The sequence below is a fragment of the Glycine max genome, chromosome 19 (assembly GCF_000004515.6).
Source record: "Glycine max cultivar Williams 82 chromosome 19, Glycine_max_v4.0, whole genome shotgun sequence".
NCBI classification, from domain to species: Eukaryota; Viridiplantae; Streptophyta; class Magnoliopsida; order Fabales; family Fabaceae; genus Glycine; species Glycine max.
In genome coordinates, this window is record NC_038255.2 from 37,560,214 (window position 1) to 37,587,457 (window position 27,244).

The 27,244-nt window shown below is 31.1% G+C and overlaps 2 protein-coding genes across 10 annotated transcripts; both read left to right on the forward strand.

Annotated features, from left to right (window-relative positions):
* The first annotated feature begins 1,041 nt into the window (after window positions 1-1,041).
* Window positions 1,042-9,238, forward strand: LOC100807009 (diphthine--ammonia ligase). 3 transcript variants are annotated; one of them, XM_006604189.4, is made up of 12 exons: window positions 1,042-1,364; window positions 1,458-1,529; window positions 2,030-2,109; window positions 3,012-3,237; window positions 3,348-3,380; window positions 3,625-3,707; window positions 3,845-3,917; window positions 4,259-4,592; window positions 4,706-5,040; window positions 5,538-5,875; window positions 7,853-8,210; window positions 8,669-9,238. In XM_006604189.4, exons 1-12 carry the CDS (start codon window positions 1,287-1,289, stop codon window positions 8,885-8,887), a joined length of 2,229 nt encoding a protein of 742 aa, XP_006604252.1. In that variant the 5' UTR covers window positions 1,042-1,286; the 3' UTR covers window positions 8,888-9,238. The 3 variants fall into 3 exon arrangements, with proteins under 3 accessions (XP_006604252.1, XP_006604253.1, XP_006604254.1); XM_006604190.4 differs by having other exon boundaries at window positions 1,045-1,364; window positions 4,709-5,040; XM_006604191.4 differs by lacking the exons at window positions 1,042-1,364; window positions 1,458-1,529; window positions 2,030-2,109 and having other exon boundaries at window positions 3,629-3,707.
* Window positions 9,239-20,920: 11,682 nt separating this feature from the next.
* Window positions 20,921-26,969, forward strand: LOC100807539 (probable inactive leucine-rich repeat receptor-like protein kinase At3g03770). Of its 7 annotated transcripts, none has more exons than XM_003553995.4 (8): window positions 20,925-21,249; window positions 21,702-23,136; window positions 23,867-24,000; window positions 24,258-24,498; window positions 25,038-25,240; window positions 25,370-25,422; window positions 25,614-25,725; window positions 26,532-26,969. In XM_003553995.4, exons 2-8 carry the CDS (start codon window positions 21,801-21,803, stop codon window positions 26,796-26,798), a joined length of 2,346 nt encoding a protein of 781 aa, XP_003554043.1. In that variant the 5' UTR covers window positions 20,925-21,249; window positions 21,702-21,800; the 3' UTR covers window positions 26,799-26,969. The 7 variants fall into 7 exon arrangements, with proteins under 7 accessions (XP_040868430.1, XP_003554043.1, XP_006604256.1 ...); XM_006604193.4 differs by having other exon boundaries at window positions 20,925-21,107; XM_006604194.4 differs by having other exon boundaries at window positions 21,141-21,607.
* Window positions 26,970-27,244: the final 275 nt, after the last annotated feature.

The window sequence follows — 27,244 nt, forward strand, 5'->3', positions numbered from 1 at the left end:
TTCAAATGGTACAAAAAGTATTTTTTTTAACCTTGTCACTTTAGGCAATATCCCAAGTGTTACTTCACTTGCCTCTCTAGGTCTTTTATCCAAGTATTCTTTAAAGAAGTCCGTGTAAGTTTAACCAAATTGTACAAGATTAAAAAATGAAAACCCTAGATTCATAAGTTTAAGTTTAGGTGTAACTAACAATGCTCATAATATTTACAAGATTCACACAAAATATTATCAAATGATTGGAAATAAATAAGCTTAATAAATTGGAAGTTCATTTATTTTTAGGACTTTTATAGACAACTCCATAAACTAATCATTGTTAGAGCTTCCTCATTTTTGTCAAATATGGATTTGTGAAAAAAATTGAAGTTGTTCACAAACTAAATTTTTACAACCCAATACCAACTGAGTTTGAGGGAAATGTCTTGGAGAAGGACGATGAACTTAAAGTGTGACTGTCTTGGAGAAGGACGATGAACTTAAAGTGTGACTTAGGTTCGAAAAAATAATTAGTTTCATAACCAGATCAAATGACTAAAGTTTGTAGGATACTTCAAGATTTCATAAGGGAGTCAAATACCTTAATTATGGTAATTTAAAAATATAATTTTTTATAATACTTAAAAAAATCAATGATTCTTAACAATATGTTCTCAAGTTTTTTTTTAAAAAATGAATTTTTAAATAAAAATCATTAAAATGATTAAACTACATTCATAGGATTAATTTATTAATGTATTTCTATTAAAAGAATAAGAGCATTTTAAAAAATCTAATATTTAACTTGAAGGAAAAAGCCCAAAGAAAAGGGCCCAAAACGAGAGCTTGTAACATCTGAGAAACACAAGGAAATTACTATTTACACCTCCCTTTTGTATTTTTTTTTATGAACTTGTTTTTACAAAATATAGTTATTCTGGAAATTAGATTTAAGAGGCCACAAAATTTAAGCATACCCTAAATCACACTCTAAGGAAGCCATAAAATCCACCCACCCTCGTTATGTTCTTCTGTGGCTTATAAGTTTTTACAAAACCCTCCACCACCACTCCAAAACTGTAAGGCTCCACCCACGCTGTTTTAATCAATCGCTTTTATAGAAGGGAGTGCACCAGTAACTAAAGAGGGCTGCAAATAACACAAGTCCGTGAGGAATTGAATTACACAAACAATCAGGTCTTTTTATTTCTAGGCTCTGCAAGGGAAACCAACCCGAAACGCAGCGTTTTGCCGCTGCAGCCCTAAAACTCAACACTGCTCGCTTAGTGGGGTAAGCGGCGACGACGACGATGAAGGTGGTGGCACTCGTTAGCGGCGGTAAAGACAGTTGCTATGCCATGATGAAGGCTATTCACTATGGCCATGAGGTTTCTTTCTTTTTTCTATTTTCCCAAAATTAATTTTCATTATCATCTTATTTATTTATTTATTTATTCTAATTATAATTTGTGTTGCAATAGATTGTTGCATTGGCCAATTTGATGCCGCTTGATGATTCCGTGGACGAGCTCGATAGCTACATGTACCAAACTGTATGTCTCTCTCTTCCATTTCCCTCTTCTGTTTCCATTGCTCAATTCTAACTTTCAAGTTATTGTTGTTTTGGTGAAATTTGGAGAAAAAATTGGACTTTTTTCCTTCTTCTTTTCAAATGTTTTTTTTTTATCAGCTCTTCTTTTCAAATGTGGTTCATAACTGAAGAAACAATGAGATAACAAAAAATTCCCTCCCCTTTAAGATTAAGATATGGTAATGGGTGAGATAGCAGGTTCTTGACTCTCCTTAAGTTTGAGTTGCAGCTAATTTGACCATCTTGCTCTTTATTGACACTTTCCTCCTTATAAATTTTTGTCATTTGTTTTTAATTTGGTAATGTATGTATTTTTTTTTTTAAATATAAAGAAATGAACTTAACTGTGTGGGAGTCACCATCTTAGACCTATGCTTGTATTTATTATTTACTGGTGGATAGTGTTTTTCCATTCATGTACGAAAATGAATATGAAAACGGGCTGCTCAATGTTTTCCACAGGTTGGGCATCAAATTATTGTCAGATATGCTGAATGCATGGGATTGCCATTGTTCAGGAGGCGAATACAAGGATCCTCAAGGCAAGACTTCTAATTATAAATCTTTTGATAAAACCAGTTGTTTTATTTGAGGGAAATCAGTAGGTTAGGTTAACTTTTAGTTAAATAAGAGCAATTACAACGTGTAATTAAATTCCTATCGACATTCCATAGTTATCCATACCATATAGCTGTGTCGAGTGGCTGACCCAAAATCTGCTATAGTGTGATACAAGTACTAGCCAGATGGCTGCTATTCTGAAGTTTTTTGAGATAAATACTAAATATTTTACACTACAAATACATAAATGTTCAAAAATAAAAATTACTTCAAAGGAGAGACATATTGATAATTAATAATCAAAAAGTCATAATTTGAAGCTAAACACACATTAGTCAATAATAACAGAAGTCAAGGAATCAAATAACTTTAAGCTTCTGAGAAAGAGAGCTTCAATGAACTCTATGTTTCAAATGTAGACTGAAATCCCAAAAAAATCTCCCCAAAAAATAGGTTCAGCAATGCACAAGCACAGGGGTAAAGAGGGGATTTCCTCTGTCAACCATAGTGGCTGAGATGGCTGTGATTTTCAAGGATAGCTGCTACAGTTCCTGTTACATGAAAGTGATCTGCTACAAGTTTAGAATAGCGGCCTGAGGCCACTCTGCTGTGATAGTGCACTATTAGCCACTATTTGACATAATAATAAGTTACAAATGTTTATGCTAACTTTTCTAACCAGTGGGTTCTTGATCGTCTGCTAGAATGATTCCAGCCCCTTGCCCCCTTCTCTCCCTATCTCTCTCTTAATCTCCTCAACACTTCTGTTTTCTGATGACTATTGGTTGGTTAACCTTTGAAGCAATAACCTATTACATTAGTTCTACCATCTTAAATTATAATAATGTTTGGTTTAAACCTTTAAGTGATATTTTCTCGATAGGCATCAGGAGCTTGGTTACAAAGAAACTCAAGGTGATGAAGTTGAAGACCTGTGCATTTTGTTACGTGAAGTTAAAAGGCAGATACCCTCAGTTAGTGCAGTTTCTTCTGGAGCCATTGCATCTGACTATCAGAGATTGCGGGTGGAAAGTGTTTGTTCAAGGTTAGGCCTTGTTTCTCTGGCATACTTATGGAAACAAGATCAGTCATTGCTTCTCCAGGAAATGGTAAATAGTGTTTTGGACTATTGTCACCGTAATTGATAGCATGCACGTGATTGCGTATTAGAATTTTAACATTGTTCATATAATCCTAACTCCATTTTGGTCCTGAGCAGATTACAAATGGAATTGTAGCTGTAACTGTGAAGGTATAACTTGTTTTTAACTTTGTTTCAAATACTTATTGCTCTGTGTTTTTTCTTTTTCATTTGTAACCGGGAGGGAATTCCTTTGTTCTTATTACTGGGTGGTTCTTATGAGTGAAATGTAGCAAAAATAAAAAGTTAAAGAAGTGAAAGCATTTCCTTCTACCCAAGAATTATGTTAAACTTGTTTTTGTATGTACTTCAATAATTGTTAGTTTGGAATTTAATGCTTTATCTATGTTGGAAGGTAGCTGCCATGGGTTTGGATCCTGCAAAGCACTTGGGTAAAGAATTAGCCTTCTTAAATGCTTATTTACATAAATTGAAAGAGTATGTCAGAAGTTATTCTCCCTCCTTTTTTTTGTGCAATATCTGCGTACATTCTTCAAAGTTTCTAGAGTAACTTGGCTCTGTTGTTTTCATTTATTCATTTCACCCTATCCTTTCTTGTAACTCCTTTTTTGCAGATTGTATGGAATCAATGTTTGTGGTGAAGGAGGGGAATATGAAACATTAACTCTTGATTGCCCGCTCTTTTCTGTGAGTTCATACCACCACCATTGTTGTGGTTAACTAATTTATTTTTTCCTTTTGAGGTCTACCACTGCTTTATTTGGTTTGAAGCTTTGGTTTGCACACTGTACATTGTGAATTTTCCATTGTCCATTTGATCTTTAGCTTTCATCCATAAAACTGGTCTCAATTTGCACTCCTTCGTTTTGATGTCAGTTTTGTGGTTCTACCAATTACTACTAACTTGAGAATTCAATTTGCACTCATTCATTTTGATATCAGTTTTGTGGTTCTACCAAATATGGGTCTCCATTTATTATCAATATTTTTCTTCCATTTTCTTCTATTAATTCATTAAATTTTTTCAGAATGCTCGCATTGTGCTTGATGAATATCAAGTTGTGATGCACTCTTCAGATTCCATAGCTCCTGTCGGAATCCTTCATCCCCTGGCATTTCATTTGGAAAATAAGGCAGATGTTCAGTATTTAAAATCACAAGACAAAATACATGAGAGTTTTACACAGAAACTGGGATCTGTTTTTGAAGTGCAAGACAGTGTAGAAGGATGTGAGGCCACATGCAAGCCTGTAGATTATAGAGCTGACCCAATTAATGACATAGAACATAAATTTAACATCTCAAGAACAAATAACAAGGGCACATTCTCCATATGTTTCTGGTTGCAAGATTCATGCAATGGTCATAATCATTCTTCTTTACTTTTTCTGCTTTGTTCTTAAATAGTTTGTTTTGTCTCCTACACTTTGACATTATTTTGTTCTTTGACACAGCTTTGTCTTATTTTCGTAAAGCAGGTTTGCAGGAAGACTTGAAGATTGTTTTGGGGAAAATTGAATCACAGTTATTGGGCCTTGGTTTTGGCTGGGAGAATGTCCTTTATATTCACCTTTACATTGATGACATGAATAATTTCTCTGAGGCAAATGAGACATATGTGAAGTTTATAACACAGGAGAAATGTCCATTTGGTGTTCCGTCTCGTAGTACTGTTGAAATGCCTCTTATAGAAATGGGTTTCAGCAGAGCATACATTGAAGTACTGGTAGCAAACAATAAAGATAAAAAGGTTTTGCATGTACAGAGTATTTCCTCTTGGGCACCTAGTTGCATTGGGCCATACAGCCAGGTAAACCCCATTGATCTCAGCAGCACCCAATTATTTATTATCTGAACAAGTAGTTTGCACATGTTATCTCTATCCTGTTTATGGAAGTTGACTTGGGACACAACTGAAAGCAGTTGAAGTTGAAGCAGGAATGCTGCATATTGTAGTTGCTTATTGTAGTCGACTAATACATTACTTTTTTAAGCCGTAGTCTCTACTTTACTGTAAGCTTTTTTAGCACAAAATTAACTAATCCAAAATCAAACTAATACTTTAGTTGCCTGAATTTTATTTCTACTTCTTTCCATGTGTCTTGACTTGAGAGTTAGGATTCATTTCTGGATGTTCGTATTAAAAAAGGGGTAAAGTGCATGGTAATCATCTAATTGAATAATGCAAGTGCTTACCTAGTATACTGTCATTCGTATATCTAACATTTAATTCTGCACCTGATACGGTTATGACATTTCAAATGTTATCTAGTGGCACTTCTGTCTTCCTAATGCTTTTGCTTTCAGGCAACCTTGCATGAGGGTATACTTCACATGGCTGGTCAATTGGGGCTTGATCCTCCTACAATGAATCTTTGCAAGGGAGGCCCTGGTGTTGAACTGGAACAAGCACTAAAAAACAGTGAAGCGGTGGCAAAATGCTTTAATTGTTCAATAACGACATCTGCAATTGCTTTTGTTATTTACTGTTCTAAACATATTTCATTATTGGAGAGACTTGATATTCAGGAGAAGCAAGAAACAATCCTTAGACAGATGAAGATCTCCCATTTACAGGAAAGAACCACTTACAAAGCATTAGATCCCTTGTTCCTTTATGTTCTTGTTCCTGATCTACCTAAAAGGTACTGTAGGGTATACCCTTAGTCCTTATTTTCTTCACTGTGCCTCTTATTTATCAATACAGATTCACGCTTTCATGGGTCTGCAACTAGTAAAGGAGGCCCATTTATATATTTAGAACTTATAATTTTTTATTTTTTTCCTTTTTTTAAAAAAAATTGTTTTGCTATCTGTTTATATTAGGTTTCGCTGTTATGATACTGGTTCTATCACATTATTTTAAGGGTGTCTTTTATCAGTTTACTGTTTTCTGCATTATTACAAAACGAATAAAGTTGCGCGGAAGGGAAGAGAAAAAGTGGACACTAATACTCAATAGATTGTGTTTCAGCTCTTCCACATACAACACATTCTCTATAGAAGTATTTAGTGAGTTTCCAATGTTACCTACACAAAGAATTTTTCCTTTGTTGTTGTCCCCATAGGTTACAAAACCTCTCTCCTTTGCTTTCAAAGAGACAAATTTGGTCTTGTCTCCTGTCATATGCCTTGAGCATTTGTTGTTAAGATATCACATAAGCTGCTTGACTTCAAGGCATACCCACAAAACAGTTTAGGGGGAAGTTTTAGTTACCCAAGAGATTTTGGGTCACTTGAGAGAGAAAACTTGTGAAAGAGTGCTCAAGTTTGTTGTCTCACTTGGCATCCACTTATATTAATAGTGAGATAAGATACAAGAGAAAAGAAAGGATGTGACAGGTTCAGGCCTAAGGGTTTGAATCAAGGTTTTACAAATCAATATACACAAAAAATCTTAGAAAATAGAGTTTTATGGCTCACACATATCAGGATAGATGCACAAAACCACGGGTTAGAAAAAGAGAGAATCAAAGACAAGAATTTATACAGGTTCAATCCTCAAGAGGACTTACATCCAATTGTTCTAAGACTCTTAAGAAGAATATTCCACTATTAGAAACCCAGTACAATCGCTATGCACATGCAATTCCTTAAATCTACTTTTTCCTTGATCCCTACAACAGAAAAATCAAGAGTTGAAACCCTATCAACTTAAAACCCCTTGGTAACCCTAACCAAGATTAAAAAAAACTAGAAAGAAATCAAAATTGGATTGAATACACCTTTTATGTGCATATCAATACTTCTTCAAGCTTTATCAATGATCAACCCATGATGGAGATTCCAAGATCTTTGCTGTGTCAATCTCTTGAGAGAAAATGCATCAAAACCTCTTTAGATGACTCTTAGAAATATTTTGAAGTGATAGTTTCGCAGAAAGTCATATAAGAGATAGAACAAGTGAGGTATTTATAGATTTAGTAGAAAAAAAAACAGATTTAATCAATTACAAGTAACTGTAATCGATTAATTAAATACCATTATTTTGCATTTTTAGAATCGTGGTAATCGATTACAATATGTGGTAATCAATTATTTCAATGTCCAACAAGCAATCTAAGTGTTTTAGATGCTTTGTAATCAATTACGATAAATGGTAATCGATTATTTCGATATACAAAGCCTATGCTTTACTTGAACCAAGCCTTATAATTGATTAATTCAATGATTTTAATCTCAGTAGAAGTTGGTTCTTGTGCTAGTCTTTTCATCTTCTACATGCTTTAGGATAATCATTCATCATGTATCAAGCCATCATGAATGATTATCCTAAAGCATGTAGAAGATTTATAAACTATTCTAAGCACACACATGCCTATCTAAACAGTCAATACAATGCTGTACCTATAAAATGTGTTTTGGCATGTAAAAAGATCAAAATCAAAACCTAAACTAAGAGATACAAGATCCTTCAATCTACAATGGACATCTATTTGATTCCTTTGATTTGGGACGTTATCTGACCTATCATCTGGTTATTTTTTGTCTTCCATTTTTTGTGGTTAGGATATGAGGGGCTAGAAGGGATTTATATTGAATTCTTGTTTTTATTTATTTAATTATTATAATATATCCTCACAATATTTATGTCATGGGCATCTGCAATTTTTACTTTCCAGAGCATATGTAGAAGTAAAGCCTATTCTTTATGTCGAGGATGACACGGATGTAGCATTTGAGGTCGTAACAGAAAGATTTTGTTTGGAGACACCACCAAGTTATTGGGGTTTCAAGCCGGAAAATTGGCATGATTCTTGCACTCAGAAATGTGTGATTTCTGGAAAGACATGTGCCATTATACTGTCTATTACTAGTGAGCTGGCTGCGAAGATATGTTTTGATTCTCTGCCTGCTGAATATGTGAATAATGGTCAGCATTCTCTTCCAAAGGCACATATGGAGAAGATATCAAAGTTCTGCATTTACCTTCTTGACAAAGTTATGACAGACGATGACTTTGCTTGGGAAGATATAATGGTTAGTATATTTCTTAAAGATTAATTTTAGTCCTCCATTGTCTGGATTATATTTTAGTTTTGCATTATGTACAAAACCCGTTTCTTGTTTTATGTACAATTTTCATCGATCAGTTCCATTCTGGACTGTCCTAAATTCGGCAAACCTCTGGGGGAGGGAGATGAAGGAAGCTTAGAAGTTCCTTGCTTTCTTTAATCATCACTTTTTTAAGATCCAGATAATTTATGCATCTCCAAGTCCATCACGTTTCTTTGCACTTGAAAAATTATCCATGCATTTTTGGGGTCTGTCCCTCTTGGAAGTAAGGGACAGTAGAGCCTAGTGTAAGTGATTTAACAAAAAGGTTACCAGACTATAATTATTTGAAGATAAGAAAGGCCGGCCATCAGCTTTTTTCCACTCCCCCTTTGTGTTTTTTTATGAGCTTGATCATTCTCTTACACTTTTATCTTATGCAGAGTTTGAGGTTCTACATCCCTGTAAGCCTTCAAATGTCAGTGCAGCTATTACAACCTATGTTCTGCAATGCTCTTTTTGAACTTTCGGAAATGAGTCAGAAGAAATTAAAAACTGGTGAGGAGCCAATCTTCAACATAGTTCCTGTCATAGGTTCTGGGAGGTCTGCTTCATCCATGGACGATGTAGTAACCTGTGAATTAATGGCTCAGAAATCCTGAGTAAATATATGCTTTCTGAAAACACTCTTTAATTGGCTGGGGTTCAAGGGGTGGTTCAGTTGCTGTGCACTTTACCAGTTGATCTACAATTTTTATTTTTAAATACAAAATGGATTCCCTTTTTTGGAAGCCAAAACAACGACGGTTTCACTGACAGCTTGGTGAAGACGACGGAATGGGGGATTTCACTCATTTAAGTTGTTAATGGCTTGGTGTATAAAAAACAAAGAGTTGGGAAATTATGTTGATCATTCGCTAGATTTCATAAATTTTGGAGCCTCCCTTTTAATTCTAAGAATTACATATTGTACTCTGCATTTAGCTGTATGGAAGGTGGTTTTATGATGGAAATTTTATCAAACTTTAGGGATGTCAATATAACTTAAACAAAGTGTAATCTTGGTGGTTGCTTTAACCCGAGTTGTTAGCAATTGCTTTCTTATTTAACTGTTTATTTGTTAATCTTATAATGGGTAATGATATTTAATATTTATCCACTTTTTCCCTACACTTCTGCCCTTTATCTTTTGTTGGACGGAAAGAGTTTATTTGTCACTATCTTTCCCCGTAACTTCTTTCTTTTTCCATAAATAAAGTATCAAAGTTATGGTATGTCGGTACATTATCTTGTGTTTGGCTTGGAATCCTAAATTTAATTGAATCGACTCAAATGAGACTTTTTTAGACATACTTTGGGTCAGTCTTGGGTTAGATTACATTGCCTAGCATAAAATTTTACTAAAATCACGTGTCTCTTTATTTATGCACCTTTTTCTTATTCTGTTTATTCCCCCCTTCCCTTTTTTTTTCTTTTTCCTTCTAAATTTTAAAATGTCTTATAAATACTCCTTTTTCCCCCTTTGGCACACGCCTCTCTTTCACTCTCTGGCACTCCCTTTTTCTGGCACTCCTTCCTCCTTTTACTTCACTGCCGTTCTTCCCCTTCGAAGGCGTTGCATTCGCTCCCATTTTGCATTTTTTTCAGTGAGTGTAGATGTCCTGAAAACTTATTTAGAATTAAATTTAATACATTCCGAAAGTTATTTTTTTAGATATATTAAATACATTCGGAAAATTAATTTCTAGAAGATCTAAATTTCTCAAAAAAAAAAATCTTCTAGAAACTAGTTTTCTGAAAGGATATTTTTTTATATTAAAAGTTACAAAAAGTAGAGTGGAGGTGTGGAGAGAAAAAAGGGATACAAATAAAACCCTCAATCAAAAGTGTAAAGTTGAGAGATTTTCTTCCTACATCATTCATAACTCTTCTACACCAAATATTTTTTTGAAAATTCCTAAGTTACTCCTGTTTACTTCTTCGTTTGTTGGTTTTTTTTCCCCTTCATACATCATTCATTTTTATTTTCTTTTGGTTGAGCTCCTCCTTCCATGTTGTGGCTGGTTTGATCGAGATGCATTTTTGCAGTAATTTGTTTGCAGTTCGTGATTATCGTCATGATGGGTGTTGTGGTGCAATAGCAGAGGAGGTTAATTTTTTTTGTCTGCAATTATGATTTGTGCTAATTTGTAATAAACATACAGATTTACCGTCCGTATGAATCATATGAATTGTCAATTTGTATAACTTAAAAAAAATTTAAAAATTAAATACATTTTATTTTTAATGTTTTTTTTATAAATTTAGTTTTATTTTTAATATATTTGTATAAATGTTATTACATTAACTAGTTTATTCAAGTGTATAAAATATGAAAATTTAGATATAAATTTTCATATATATGCTTATCAATTTCGATGTAATATATTAGTATATATAGTAAAAAAATAATAAAAATGTGTTATAGTATATGTTAAAAAATATATTTATTGATATATCTACATGCTTATCTAGTATAGAAGATTTTAAAATAAATTTCAATATTGAAGTTTTTTTTAAAATAAATAGATTTATTTGTAAATAATTATAATTAATTATGAGTGATAACAATTTATGTATTTTATTAAGAGATAAATTATTATTATTATATATATATAGAGGTGTGAATTATTATATATCAATTTGTATAAACTATATATATGAAATTTTATTAGTTATCATTAATTTGTCAAATGATTTTTTTTTTAATGTTTTGTTAGGATGGACGGAGATTTATTTAAGGTGACATACTAATAAAAGTGCAGGCATATTATACCTGCCATTATGATTTGGAGTTTGTTCACGTTATTGACATGTGATTTTAGGAGATTTGTTCGTTAAACCTACAAGGTGTCTCTTTAAATATGGAGGACTTCACGCAAAAATGGCATCGTAGCTAGCTTGTTACATTTTATTGGATAAATAAGGATACGGAAAACACTTATACGGTGTAGTTTGCGTGCCTTAAAAAAATTTAAGTAAACAAGGTTAACAAACCCCAAATGACACAGGTTATGAATAAATTCTCTAAAATAGTTGTTTATTTTATCTTGATAAGGGCTACATTGATATTTTTTTTTAAAAAAAAAAAGACTAAATTGAACATTTTATTAAAAAAAGAAACAGATTGAATGAAACAAATAAATAAATGAATCAAATTAATAATTTAATCTACATCTAGTTAAAATCAAATAATGTATATATTTTAATCTTTTTTCCTCAGGTGTAAAACCTTGCTTTTCTTATTTAATATTTAGGACCCACCTCAATACGAATGTGAGTGTTGCTAGGTGCACCCAACATTATTGTTGGTGCACCCAGCATTTTAAGAAAATGGCAAAATTACCCTTGTTTGATTTTTCTCTTACGGATCAAGTTGATCTGGAAGTTGATCCGGAAGAGACTTCCGGATCAAGTTGATCCGTAACTTCCGGATCAATCAAATAAAATTATACAATATATTTAAAGATATTTATTTTGCTAATCAATCAATCATAATCATAATTCATGCTAATCAATCAATCATGCCAATCAATCATAATTCCCTAAAAGAGTATATATCCGAGAAAACTGAATCTAATTCAATCCTAATTGGCATAAATTATAATTATATATAGATATATCATCTTTTAGGGAATTATGATTGATTAGCATGATTGATTGATTAACATGAATTATGATTATGATTGATTGATTAGCAAAATAAATATCTTTAAATATCTTGTATAATTAACAAAATTTTATTTTTCCACTTACGGATTAAGTTGATCCAGAAGTTACGGATCAACTTGATCCGCAAGAGAAAAACCAAGCAAGAGTAATTTTGTCATTTTTTTTATAATGCTGGGTGCACCTAGCAACACTCTACGAATGTTCTCCTATTTATGACCCTATTCATCTTTTAGGTCCATAAGAGAAGATCAAGATATCTATTTTTTTTTTAATTTCCTTCAAAATCACATTTCACCGGCTTCCCAATTGATAAAGGAGAACCGCAAGTGCACTCGTCAAGTAATAATATCGAATTCACAAGTTTAGCGATTATCATAATTAAAAATAAAAGCTAAATAATTAGGAAAAAATTAAAATTTATTTGGAAATATTTAATTAGAAAATTGAAGTAAAACATAAAATATAGATAAAAGATAAAGATAAGAAATAAGTAAAAATATTTTAATAAGATTCAGATTTGAGAAATTTGAGGACCACGGTTAATTCGAGGATCACGGTTTTATATTAAGACTCCTATTAACCTAATCTAACAATTCAAGGTTCTTCCTAAATGACGAATTAATACATGATAATCTTCGTGGTTTTTTTTTTCTCGTAAATATATCTTTTCTCTCTTGTTTTTCCCCAATTTACACTACTTTACAATTTAATTCTCAATATACATTACTTGGGACTTTCTTTCCCCTTTTTGTTTTTTTTTTTAATTTAAAATATTATAAAATATAAATATTATATTATATAATTTTTTAATTAGTTTTAAAATTACTTATTTATTAAATTAAAATTTATAATTTTGTTTTTTAATTTTTTTAAAAAAATGATATTATTAAATATAATTATTTTTGTTTTATTATTTAATTTACTTAACATATTTTTTAGGTGAATATTTTTATTTAAAATTTGAATTTTCTAATATAATTATTTTTAATATAATTATATTACTAAATATAATTAGTTTGTTTATGTCATTAGATTTAATTAAAAATGAGAAGATTTTTTGTTTAACAACTTATTTATAGAAGAACATTATATTACATTATCAATAAAATACTTAAACAATTATATTTGGCTAAGGAAAAACTTAAGAGGAAGATATGGTAGGACAATTGCTCCAATTGCTCCTGATGACCATGTTGCCGATAAATTTCACAATTTTTTTTCTATTTACCCATTCATTTCTTTTTCGTCCATCTCAATTCATATTCTTGTCGTCCTCTTTCTCCTTGGATCAGGACCCCACTGATATCGTTCATATTCTTGTCATATTAATGGGTGATAGCAAAAAATAATTGATAATTAAATATATTTAAAGATATTTTCAATATATTTTTATTATAAAAAATAACTCATATTTAGATATTTTAATCTTTTCTTTTCATATCTGTAAGCCATAAATAATAAAAATGTCAATTCTTATCACTTAAGCCAAAATAACTGCTAAATAAATATTTTTAAAAAGATATTTTCAATATAATAGTTACTACTCTTTGAAATTTTATGTCTATTGTATAAGATAGATGTATCAATTATTTTTTTTACTGTGTTTTTTAGTTTATTTTAATACTACTAACTAATTTTCTTATTTTTTTAATTAATGAACATAACAAAAAAAAATATGAACAGTACATAAATTTAATTATAAAAGTACATACAAAGTAACTAAAAAATTGTACTCTAATTTTATCCAATTTTTTTATTTTTCTTTATCTATATATTTTTTCTTTAAAAAAAATAAAAAAACAAAATTATAAAATTTAATTTAATAAATAAGTAATTTTAAAACCAATTAAAAAATTATATAATATAATATTTATATTTTATAATATTTTAAATTAAAAAAACAAAAAGAAGAGAGAAAGTCTCAAGTAGTGTATATTGGAAATTAAATTGCAAAGGAGTGTAGATTGAAAAAAAGTAAGAGAAAAAAGGTGTATTTACGGCAAAAAAACCTAATCTCCGTTCTTTTTCAAGAAATGGAGATGTGTCTAATTGAATTAACTTCTACCGTGATGATATTATGTTAAATTAAACCTTTTACACTTTTTACTATTTCGTTTTACCCATTTAACGGTGATCAAGTATTCAACATCCATAAAATTGTGATAAGAGAAGAATTACAAAAACAATTTAAAGAAAACCTCAAATTAAATTAAATTAGCATGAATACTTGTCAAGAGCCCTAATCCAAGAACAAATTAAGATGACTACTCACACATGTGAGAATAAAATCTAAAGGATAAAAGGAAGACATCAAATTGGAAAAGAAAAGGGAAGAAAAGGAATCTTTAAGCTCTTGCTATGTGTCGTCAATGCATAAAAGTTTTCAATCCCTCCTACAGAGTTTTTCTAAGCTATTTAAAGACATGAGCTAAAATCTATTCAAACCTAAATACAATTAAAACATAAAAAATGAAAATAAAAACACAAGCTAATTGGCACGCCCATGCCAATGGATTGCACGGGCTTGTGCCAAATGCGGCAACAACCTGATAAAAAAAAGATAAGGGACCTGACACGATTGCGCCACATGCATTAACTCAAAATTCCTTTTTTTTTTTTTCTTTCAAAAAAGGTTAAATTTAATCCTAAAAGTCCAACGTGTACCGGAAAAGTTCTATTTAGCACCAAAGATCAAGTCAACATAACTCTTATACACATGAAAACACCCATAATATAACAAGTTTGACAAAAAAAAAATGCGATGAAATGAACAAAAACAAAGACTTAAACAACCAATAATACAAATAATTATAACTAAAATACTTCCTAATTAAAGACTAAATGCAACACATCACCAATCACGAAAGGTTTGAATTGAACTTTGATCTTCTTAAAATTCTTGAGAAAATGATTCTCCATCATTTTTGAAAGCAGAAGGTACCCAGAGGGAAAAAGGGAGACAATGAGAAAATGATGTGGGCGCAAAATATTCCAACCCTTTTGCATTAATTTTTTTAGAAATTTATTTGTTATTTTTATAAGATTTTTTTTTCTAATTTTTAGATATATTAATTATTTTTTCTTATTTAATTATTTTTTCTTTAAATATTAATGAAAAATAATTAAATGAATAGAAAAATAAAAAATAAGAATTTTGGTATGATAGTTTAAATAATTAATAAATTTAATATAATTAATATAATTAATTATTTTTTTAAAAGAAAGTTAATTAATTAAAATAATCTTATAATTAGAGATGAAAAAAGTTCGATAAAGCTGACAATTACATGCTGGGTTGCCTCTTTGTTGCTTGAATCTGTCGCTTCTTGTTGTGGGTCATAACATGGTTATGATGTTAACCATTGAAACCACATTTTCTTATTACATTTTCTAAGCATTCTTTTACCTAAAATGCTTTTTTCTGTTGAACCTCTATTCTGATTGTTGGTATATGGGTTTGTGTGCTGTGACACATTGTTTTCCAACCAACACCGACAAAATAATTCGAACTCTATTAATTTAAAATATGTCATATATTTTTCTTTCTTTCTGTCTTGTTTTTGGTAGCTAAAACCAAGTAGTTAGTTTGGACAATTTTCGTTCCACATTAATAATTAGCCTATGATCAATAGTTTATAGAGGAATCAAGTTATTATGAGTAAACCCCTTCTTAAAATATAAGTGTAATTATTTGGGTCCTCTAAACTTTTTTAATAACAAATACAATCTTTCATTAAATATAATATTAAAAATGTTCTTATGTGTGTACTTTTTCTTCTTTAGAATGTTAGCAAAATTATACTTTTATTTATAATTTCTTAAAATTTAGTATACAAAAAATTACACTATAAGATCTTGGATAATATATTTCTCACTACTATAATATTTTGTAATTTCTATAAGAGATTTAAAGAATATATCCAAATTCATAATGGACTCTAAGATTTTCTGATTGATATTTCTCGATCTCTTTTTTGACTTATTTTCTTTGGTCTGTAGGATAACATAGAAACTCAAGTGAAAAGTAAAAAAAAAAAAAAAACTTGACAGAAGAAGAGAGAAATTACCTTTTTTTTAAAAAAAAAAATCGTGATAACTTCCTCCGTAAGTCTCTTTTCAACTTTTTTTTCTTTAATGCCAAAATTACTTTTAATGAGGCAAGAAAAGAGATAATTAATTTTAATAAAACTAAAATAATCCAATAACTTTAATACATTTAACTCTAATAACCATTACATTAGACATCTTTTTATTAAAGTCATTCAATATAATATATGAACTAATATTAAATTAAAATAATATCTTTATGCATATTGTGGTTTGAAATATCTTTATGCATATTTGATTATGGTTACAACTTAAGAGTTAAATTGATATATTTTTTAATGAATTAAATTGTCATTATTTTTATACGAAGGATGGATTGAAATAATTACAATTATTATCTAATTAAATCAATGTTACTCTCTAATTGAAAATTTTAATTGGTGTTAATATCGTTTGAAGACAGGAGGGAAATAAATAATAGGAAAATAAAGTTTTCACAATTTATTGACGACGAAGCACTTTTTGCTGAGTGCTAGAAAGCTGTATGTTCATTATACCATCCTTTCTGACAAATAACCAACTCAAACTTCCAACATGGAAAGAAGTAATTCTTTTATGAGGATAGCGGTAACACTTTTTTTTTTAAATCAAGATATTATATAAAACATTTATCAATTGATAATTAATTTTTATTAAAAAATTTAACAAGACTACTTTTAATGAGATTTTTTTTAATTTCATTTTTTTATTCATACAATTCAAATTTAAAATTTTACTTAAAAAAATCTAACCAACATACTTAAAAAGGATCTAACCAACAAATTATGATCATTACACAAGAAATTAAACCTTTTTAATTCATGTATTAATATTATTTTGTTAAAATTTTCATCCTTCCATCTTCTCAATTATTTTAAACTTTACACTAGACAAACTTTTTTGTTTCTTGAAAAGATGTATATAAATAATCTCAACAGCTTTATTTTTAATACTCAATGAGGCTGTAACCACTAATGCCTCTAATACATAACACAAGTGCAACGCAAATGCCAACTCCGATTAATTGGCAGAAGTATCTCTTGATTTAAAAAATTAGCATATTTATGAGTTAGGTGTATTACACACATGTGATGTGTTTATGCAAATTGGCAATGCACAACTTTTTGCACTTGTTATAAAAGCATTATTTGGCTAAATGATGTCAGTTTTTGTTTCTTACTCCCACATGAAATTTCATAGTTATAGATGCATATGGATCCAATGTCATACTGTGCCTAGCACCACATTGACCCCGAGTCAAAGTACATCATCACCTAGATACACACATCAATAATTAATACTATGTTATTCACTACGTATTATTACCATATGCAATAGCTACCAAATTGGAAACGCTAGCTAGCGACCTGGTCACCCTTTCAAGTCTTGTTCAATTATGGGTGTGACAGAGTTTCATTCCTAAGTAAAATCCTGCGCAAGGTACAAAACATCGTGTGTGATGCGATGCCATATCAAGTTAGTGTAGATCTTCATCTACACATATACTCTATACGTCACCAATTATTGTAGAATGTTGGGTGGGGAGCATGTCTTGCATTCATCAAACCCTTTACCATGTATCAGTATCACCAAATAATTCGGCTATACACCCATCTTTATTTTTGCTGATAAATGAAAAAATTGCTGCTGAATCTTACCCGATTGGAGATAGGAGAAATTAAAGTCCTACTCTCACATGAGAGTTAAATATTAATTTCACTTTGAATTAATTCTCAAAACACACAATTAAGAAGTGGTTTAAAGATTTCTAACTCCTACTTACAAATGACTTACTCCTAAATGGTAAAAAAAAAATGTCTTCATTTGATAATTTTGAAAAAAAATCCAACTAATTTATTACTAAGAGGATCTAGTTGAATTGATTGAACATAAAAATAAATGTTAATAACCTTAAATGTGTCTTGCGATTTACATTTTTATATATTTATATCTAAGAAAGTCAAGCTCTGGTCTTCTTCATTGAATAATTAAAATCTGAAGCTAGCTCGCAAGCTTGCCGTTTTCTTTGTCATTTCATTATTTTAATTTACTTGTACTTCTCTTTTTCATGCTTTAAGTATTTATTTTTTCAATTCATCATAAATAAAACAATGTTGTTTCAATGTTTTTTAAATGCTAATCGAGTGATCTATTTCTTCTTAATATTAATCAAGTCAAACTAGACCCATAAATTTGAGTAACATAAAGTAAAATTTCAAATTTAAATTTTGTGTATATTTCTATCGAGAGAGTTAATAACATTATATTAGATATATGCTCCTTATTCAAGCCGAATTAGTATGCATATCTGATACCTGTGATCCTTAAAAATAATTAAAAAATGCATAACTGATCTGACATACTGCCTGTATCCTGAATCATTGTAAGTATCTACTTAACCTCACATCCAACCAACAAAATCAACATTCAGAATAGATCTTGTCTTGAACACGTACATAATTATTTGAAATGAAGTCTTTTTCTTATACACAACATAACATTAATTAATTGATGAATATTCGGGAAATAATTTGGATGACCATTCCAATATTAGACCGCAGACAATTTATTGTAGTTGAGGGCTGAATTACATTGGCGAAGATGACATGACGTAAATTCACTTTGATTGAGCTCATAAAAGCAGTTTTTCTATTTTGGAAAAGACATTATTATACTTGCAGCATTTCTAAATTGTAAAGCAGCATGGATTTTGCTCATAAAAAATAATTTAATATATATGAAAGAAATCTATGAATAAAATGACTGAAAAAGATATATATTGGCTTTCATTTACCTACTTTATGCAGGAAAAATAATGAAGGACATACATTAACAGAATGTTTATTAATGATCATTAAATTATTATTTTTAACAATTTTTTTAATTACTAACTGGTATTTATCATTAAATGCTAATATATGTAGCCTGTTGTAGCATCTGTTATTTGGGTGAAGTGGAAGGTACAAAAAATGACATAAATATTCTAAAATGTTTAAGTAGGTTGAATTTCAGTCTCAAGCAAATTCTCATGTTTCTCGTATTAATTATCTTGTTGGATTAGGAAGTAATTACAATCTAAGATACCCCCATCAACCAAAAACCCTTTAGGAAATCCATTGGCAGTTTATTAGGCAGAAACATGCATGTAGGCCCCAAGGAACTCAAAATAGCTGAAATTTCTACATTTTTTTAATGAATATTAGTACCGTTTCTTCAAAATGTTTTTGACTTTTCGTCTCTGGAGACCGTATTCATTTTATTTATCTATTAACTTACAATTTTTTCCGTAAAAAAACATTTTTTTTCTCGTATTTAATTTAGAAACATAATTCATAACGTAAAAAAACACATAATTCATAATTCCCAGAAAAAATAATTCATAAGTACTGTTAACGAGAAAAAAAAGAGTATAAATTATCATAAAACCAAAATTTATTATCTAAATTATATTTCCTTAATATTCATTTATAGATATTTTTTATTTGTGGGAATCAAAGAAAAATACCAAAAGATTTATAATAACTCACATATCTTACTCAATCAATTAAGTTAGATTTTCTTGATCTCTTATGAGGAATATTTAAAATATCATTTATCCTCAAATCTGAAATATGAGTATGAATTATATTTTGGTTTTTTTAATATAAAGAATTCTCTTAAAGGATGAATAATTATGAATGTGTCTTTTGATGATATTTTTTTTCCAATTATTGATGCAATTACCAACTAATTTTAAACACAAATTAATTATTCATTTAATTTTGTAGTTTAGAAGATATAATGAAGTTTTACATACTTTCATAATTAAGTGTTAATCATGTTAAGAATTATTGCGATATTTTTTAAAAATTCATTTATATTAAAATGGACTGAAGAAAAATATACTTTTTAATATAAAAGAAATGAGGGTGTAATGTAAGCATCTTTTAAGAAAACAAGCACTCCATGTATTTCTATTTATAAGATATAAATTTAATTGTCTTGTACATTTTTTTTACTAAAATGCCCTTATTTATTTTAATCCATACTTGAATATTCTTGAATTGTCTCTTTCTCTATGCTATAAAGATGGGAGAAGATAAATATACTTCCAATAATGTTAAGGACAAATTTTTTAAAAAAATATTATAATTACAGACAACTTGAATGATAATACTTAAATTTAACAAATTTTCTTTATAAGCGTAAATTAATCAATAATATCTTATAAATAGGAACAATAGAGTATAATTTATTTATTTTATTAATGATTATTAACTCTATTTTAATTTTTAGTATCATGCAAGCATATATAAATTACAATTTTTACCCAAGCTATCTTTTTTTCAGTACCAAAAAGAGATAGCATACCTTTTTTAAAAAAATTCTTAACACTAAAGTGGTTTGTTGACAAATGACAATCACAATTATCACATGATTTAACCATCACACACCATTTAGGTAGAACATTTGTTTAGAACATCCACTGTAAAATAATGTGTGGTTCCTTCCTTTTCCTTCAAGATCTTGTATCCTTTGCTGACGTGGGTTTGTCAACTTTTCAGATGAAACTCTTCCTTGGAAGGTTTATTCATCCTACCAATTGACACAAAAATGGAAGATAGAAGTAGGTAAGAGAGAGAGAGAGAGTGGAACCAAGAGGCAAAAGCAACAGCAACAGTGAGATATAAATTGGGGGGGGGGGGGGGGGGGGGGACCATGTCATAAAGTTGAAGTGAGAGAAAGCAAAGGCTTACCCCTCCCTGAAAGTAACAGCTTATGTAACTGAACTCTGAGCCAAAGCCATTTTCCCACTCATAATTATAAGAAAAGTACAAAACTAGCTCCTTCAACCAAATCTGATGGACACCACATGCTGAGGTTAAAGCTTTAAAGGTTAAAGAATCATATCACAGTTAAGAATAAAGGGTTCCCATATATGCAAGAATCTTTCTTTTGCTTTGGGTTCCTGACAAAGAAAATAGAAGGGAAAAAGAAAAAAAAAATCATTTTCCCACGACCAAAATAAGTAGAGGAAAATAAAAAAATTGTCAATTCATTTATGACTGATAAACGATGAAATGCCACCTTGTGAGATAGCACAGTGTGAGTTTTGGTCTTTTTCATTTGTTTTCAAGCCTTAATCCTTATCATTTCTACCTTGTCTTGGTTTGAGCAGAGAAAAAAGCTGACCCCTTGGAAAATGGTTTCCAGGCTTCACTAGGATTTGGAGACTCACTTCTGAAATGTATGGTTGAAAAAGTTTTGGATTTTGTTCCATTGGGTGGCTTGTGCAACTTCTGAAGGCATCAAAATCCTTGTTTTCATCCCATTTTTTATTTATTTGAAATTTGTTTTCTCCTCTCGTCCTCACTTTTCTTCTCTCTCTCTCTCTCTCTCTCATTTTCAAGTATTTTGGTTTTGGTTAGCACTCATTGATTTGTACTATGTACTATAGCTGGGTGAAGCTTTTTCTGTATGTTGAGCTATGGCTAATCTTTTCTCAAGTGATTATATTTTGTGGAGTTAGGGTGAAACAATGAGTTTCTTTTAGAATTTGGCTTTGGATTAACTTCAAATTTAGAATTCACGCAACCAAATAGATAGTAATGTTTGGTTATTTTAACTCAGTAGATTCTTGCATCTTTTTTTATTATTTTTTTTTACTGATTAAATTAACAGGCCTTCTTGTAATTGCAGGGCTTATGCTTTTACTCCCCAAGTTTCAATTTTGAGAGAATATCAATGCTTTTGAGAATTTAACCAAAGTTCTCTCATTCACTGCATGACTTGGTGCTAATGGCAAATAGGCACCACCCCTCAGTGTTTCTGGTGTTGGTTACTGTTTTACTTTCTATCCATTGCTCTGAGCAATTGCAATCCTCTCACTCTCAGACTCTTCTCAGAATTCAGCAGCTATTGAACTTTCCTGCTGCTTTAAGCAACTGGAACAGCAGCACAGACTTTTGCAACACAGATTCAAACTCTTCCCTCACTGTAGTGTGCTATGAAGACACCATAACACAGCTTCACATAATAGGTGAAAGAAGAGATACACCTCTCCCTCGAAATTTCTCAATAGATTCCTTTGTCACAACACTAGTAAGGCTTCCCAGTTTGAAAGTCCTCACATTGGTTTCTCTTGGTATATGGGGTCCTTTGCCTAGTAAGATAGCTCGTTTGTCATCCCTGGAAATAGTTAACATGAGTTCCAATTTTCTCTATGGTTCAATTCCTCAGGAACTTTCATCACTGTCAAGTCTCCAAACACTCATTTTTGACAACAACATGTTGGCTGACACGTTTCCTCATTGGCTTGATTCACTTCAAGCCTTAACTGTGTTAAGTTTGAAGAATAACAAGTTCAATGGATCTCTACCAAAATCGCTTGGTAATGTGGAGAATTTGAGAACCCTTTCACTTTCTCATAATCACTTTTATGGGGCGGTGCCTGATTTGAGCCGTTTGACGAATCTTCAAGTGCTTGAATTGGATGATAATGCTTTTGGACCGCAGTTTCCTCAGCTCGGTAACAAGTTGGTTATACTAGTTCTAAGAAAAAATAGCTTCAGGTCTGGTATTCCTGCTGAATTGAGTTCATACTATCAGCTTGAGCGATTGGATATTTCATCAAATTCATTTGTGGGGCCTTTTCAGCCAGGATTGTTGTCACTTCCTTCTATTACTTATCTGAATATTTCTGGGAACAAATTAACCGGGATGCTTTTCGAGAATCTTTCTTGCAATTCTGAGCTTGATGTAGTGGATTTATCCTCAAATCTTTTGACTGGGAGCTTACCTAGATGTTTAGTGTCAAATTCCAGCGATAGCACTGTCCTGTATGCTAGAAATTGTCTAGACACCACGAATCAAAATCAGCAGCCGCAGCCCTTTTGCCACACTGAAGCTTTAGCTGTGGGAATATTACCTGAGACAAAGAAGCACAAACAAGTATCTAAGGTAGTTCTTTCCCTTGGCATAGTAGGGGGGACTCTTGGAGGAGTAGCACTTGTTTTGCTAGTTTTCTTTATTGTTAGAAGAGGAAATGACAGAAGCAAAACGAAGAATCCTCCAACTAGATTAATATCAGAAAATGCTGCGTCTGGTTACACATCTAAGTTGTTTTCTGATGCAAGTAATTCTCTCTCTCTCTTTCTGGTTACACACACACACAGAGGTGTTTGCATGATCAAACTAGCCCGTCCTATTTTATACATTTCTTCATCCAAATGCAGAACATTTAGAAAATTCTCATCGGCAAGTGTAATGTGTAGTCATGGTTGTGATATTAAGAATAGGATTTTTTGTGTAGCCATAGAAAAATTAAACTGTTATTTAGAGGACTTTTGTTTATATTCTTTAGTTTAGTAGGAACTTGCCTTGGAATTATAAGTTTACTCTACTCTAGTATGCTTCAGCAGTCCTGTACCTTGATTGGCAAAAGTTGCTTTAATGTATTAAAATTTACTATTAACATATGTTGGAAAACATGGATGATAAATGATAAGGAGAAACCAAGTTTAACGGAGGTAATATTTACTAAGTTCTTTATTGCTGAGTATATTCATTAGTTGTGTACAGGAAACTCATACAGCTCTAGATATACCTGAATAAAAACAGTTTCCCATTCGTAAACTTTAAATACAAGGACATCATACTTGTTTTGAATTTGATAAAAAAAACATGTTTATTTGCAGCTGCTAAACAAGTTATTAGAATCTTTCTTTATCAATGAAGTCCACAAATGATTGGAAAACATTTCTGGAGAGGATGATATGAAAGAATAATAAGTCATTCATATATTTCTCTTTATAATTCCGTCTTAAAGATAGATTGACAAACATGCCTTTTTCCTGTACTTAAAGGGTATATATCTCAAACAAAGAAGTTGGGAGCAGTTGGCCTGCCGACTTATCGAAGTTTCTCATTGGAAGAGATTGAATCAGCTACAAACTATTTTGACACAGCTTCTTTAATGGGTGAAGATTCTTATGGGAAGGTATGCTACAATGTCTCAAATTATCTTGCATATAGAGGAATATTGCGTTTGTACTAAATTCATACAAAATCAGTGGTTTTATTTCCTTTCATTGACTGGTACAATAGACTGTATCACAAAACTAATTTGATCATGCAGTCATGATTCAATTATTTCACTTTTGAGCATGAAGTTGTTACATTAAATAGCAACTTTTATCTTTTTAGGATTTATGTGATGAGTGTTTCATTTTAAAATAGTGTTTTTATATTTCTTAGATGTACAGAGGTCAGCTGAAGAATGGCTCACTTGTTGCTATTCGGTGTGTAGAAATGAAAAAGAGACACAGCACTCAAAACTTTGTGCAACACATAGAGCTGATATCCAAACTTAGGCATCGCCATCTAGTCAGCGCTATTGGACACTGCTTTGAATGTTCTTTAGATGATTCAAGCGTCAGCAAAGTATTTCTTGTCTTCGAATATGTACCAAATGGCACGCTCAGGAATTGGATCTCTGGTAAGTAATTTATAAAAAACAACAGCTTCTTTCTCTGGTTGGAGGTTGTAAAAATGGTATTATTCCAACAATAAAAAGAAAGAATGGGGAAAGTTCACTAGAGGGCATTCCATTAGTAGTAGTTACAAATTCATTTATCTCCTTCTACCTTAGTGATCCGTAACTTGCATGAAGTTCTAAATTTGTACTTGAGGAGGAGGAAAGATCAATTGAGTTTAATTTATATGCATTGTCAGTGTAAAACTTTACACTGTCAACCAATAAGAATATGGTATGTATGGTTTTTAATATGATTATTGAAAAAGTTAACAAACTTTACACTGTCAAACAATATGCATTGTCAGTGTAAAACTTTACACTGTCAACCAATATGGTTTTTACACTAACAGTGCATTCATTGACTATTTACACGTATCAATAGTATTTTCTCCTAAATTAGTCATTTCAGTATTATGTTGTAATGGAATATGAGACAGTAATGCCATTTTTGTTATCTTCCACCCTGATTATTTATTTTCTGCCCTTCATAATTTTGGCAGATGAGCATGCTAGAAAATCCTTTAGTTGGACTCAACGCATAGGAGCTGCAATTGGAGTGGCAAAGGGAATCCAGTTTTTGCATACAGGGATTGTCCCTGGTGTATATTCCAATGATCTGAAGATAGAAGATGTTTTATTGGATCAGAATCTTGTTGCAAAAATCAGCAGTTATCACCTGCCTTTGTTGTCAAACATGGGGAAGGTATGAAAAAACAATTGTCATATGAAGTTTTCCATGAGGAAAAAAATCACGAGTAAGTTTGTTCTTTCATTTTCCTTCAAGAAAAAAAGATCTCAGTTGGTACTGATTCACCTTAGCTTTTCCTTCCAGGTTCGGCGTGGAAATTCTTCCAGTGGATTAAAAAATTCAAGCAATAGTAAAAGGTGAGTGATAGAAAGTTAATCAGGTTGAGTAACAGGCATGAAAAATAGAACTCATCATACTGTAATTTTGCATACCATATGATATAAATGGAAATGTCTCCTGTAGAAAAACAATTTGGATCCTGTTGACACACTTGTGTATGTATGTAACTAAGAAAGCTTGATTTTTAATGATTTCTTCTGTTTTGTAGTGTAAAGCAGGAAGATAAGTCTGATATATACAACTTTGGAGTGATACTACTCGAACTTATTCTAGGAAGGCAAATAAAGACAGTAAATGATGCAGATGCTTTTAGGGATCTGGTAATAACAGGAACTCTGTTTCATTTCCAATGTGCTATTTTCTTTCCTTGCCATTTTTAAGTCTTTTCAAGTTTGTTCTTTGTTAAATCAATAGAGAATTTTTGTATGAACCAACTAGGATATACTTGATGCTTAAATCAGAGTCTAACTCTTTCATCACTGATTTTCTTGAAAATGAGAGTCCATATGAACTGTTATTCTGTTATAAACCGGCCACCACTGTCCAGAAAATGGTTTTATTTGATTAATCATAATGGAAACTATAGTCTCATTTTCTGGTAAGTATAATTAACTAATGGACTATTGATAGAAACTAGTAGATTTCCTCATTTTGACCTTTGCGAGCTAGGATAACAAATCTATACATGCATATTGTATAGAGATTGGTTTTAATTTATTATGTATGGACATATTATCACCGAAGAGATTAATTAACTAATTAAATGTCAAAAAACTTTTCCACACACTCCAAGTAGGAAAATATAAGATAGAGTTATAGGAAATTTGCAATCTTCATATCCATATTCCCATGCTCATGGTATTCAAGTAAATGCCTAAATGATCAAGAAATTATTAGATAGTCTGAGACAGGATCTTAGAATTTTGATTTAGGCTTAACTCAATCCTACAAAAAAAAGTTACCCTCCACTTATATACTTTAATCTGGCCTTATCATTAGTCGATGTGTGATCTCCAACACCATAAATGTTCACATTGCAAGATAATGTTAGTTTTCATTATCCATATTCAATATAAACCATGTACAATTCTATGACCCTGCTTCTGTTAATTGCATCATGAGGCAGTTGCAAGCAAGCTTAGGAGGTGATGAAGAGGGTAGGAGGGGCGTTGTTGATCCAGCATTTCGCAAGGCATGCTTGGATCAATCATTGAAGACAATGATGGAGATTTGTGTGAGGTGCCTGGTTAAAGAGCCCGCAGATAGGCCTTCTATAGAGGATGTTTTGTGGAACTTGCAGTTTGCATCTCAAGTACAAGATGCATGGAGAGGGGATTCTCAAAGTAGTGAAGGGTCACCAGGCTCAGAATCTCGAGGGCTACCCTTCCATTAGTGTCAAACCACAGGTTTTCACTTTTTTTATTTTGTATATTTCACTGTAAGCCTAAAAGGTTAATGCTTGCAGTTGCAGATACAGCAGCATCAGAATAGTATAAGTTCTTTATGTTGGAACACCTTTGCTAAAAAATCTGCTGAGCTTCCAATGAAAAACTATGTTGTCCGAGCTTTGCACTATGCAGATTTTTTTTTGTTTTTAAGTACATGCACCCGTGCACATACTATGTGAGATTACGTATATGAATCATAAGATGTCATTAATTAAAGGTCAAAACTTTAGAGATATTTTCTATCACAAAATCTAGATAAGTAATCAATAAATAAAATATGAAAATCATGATAGAGTATATTGATAACATTATTTTTCTCAAAAGTTTTTTTTAAATTTTTTTTATTCTTTAACGAGTGTCCCAACGACATATGTTATCATTCTCCATTTTA

What these genes read in the sequence shown, in the direction of transcription:
- LOC100807539 (XM_041012495.1), top strand. Translation starts at nt 21,801, where the DNA reads ATGGCAAATAGGCACCACCCCTCAGTGTTTCTGGTGTTGGTTACTGTT. An exon ending in GCTCAGGAATTGGATCTCTG is followed by an intron (nt 24,499 to 25,037) that starts GTAAGTAATTTA and finishes TAATTTTGGCAG; the next exon opens with ATGAGCATGCTAGAAAATCC. An exon ending in AATTCAAGCAATAGTAAAAG is followed by an intron (nt 25,423 to 25,613) that starts GTGAGTGATAGA and finishes TCTGTTTTGTAG; the next exon opens with TGTAAAGCAGGAAGATAAGT.
- LOC100807009 (XM_006604189.4), top strand. Translation starts at nt 1,287, where the DNA reads ATGAAGGTGGTGGCACTCGTTAGCGGCGGTAAAGACAGTTGCTATGCC. An exon ending in TTGTAGCTGTAACTGTGAAG is followed by an intron (nt 3,381 to 3,624) that starts GTATAACTTGTT and finishes CTATGTTGGAAG; the next exon opens with GTAGCTGCCATGGGTTTGGA. An exon ending in GTTGCAAGATTCATGCAATG is followed by an intron (nt 4,593 to 4,705) that starts GTCATAATCATT and finishes ATTTTCGTAAAG; the next exon opens with CAGGTTTGCAGGAAGACTTG.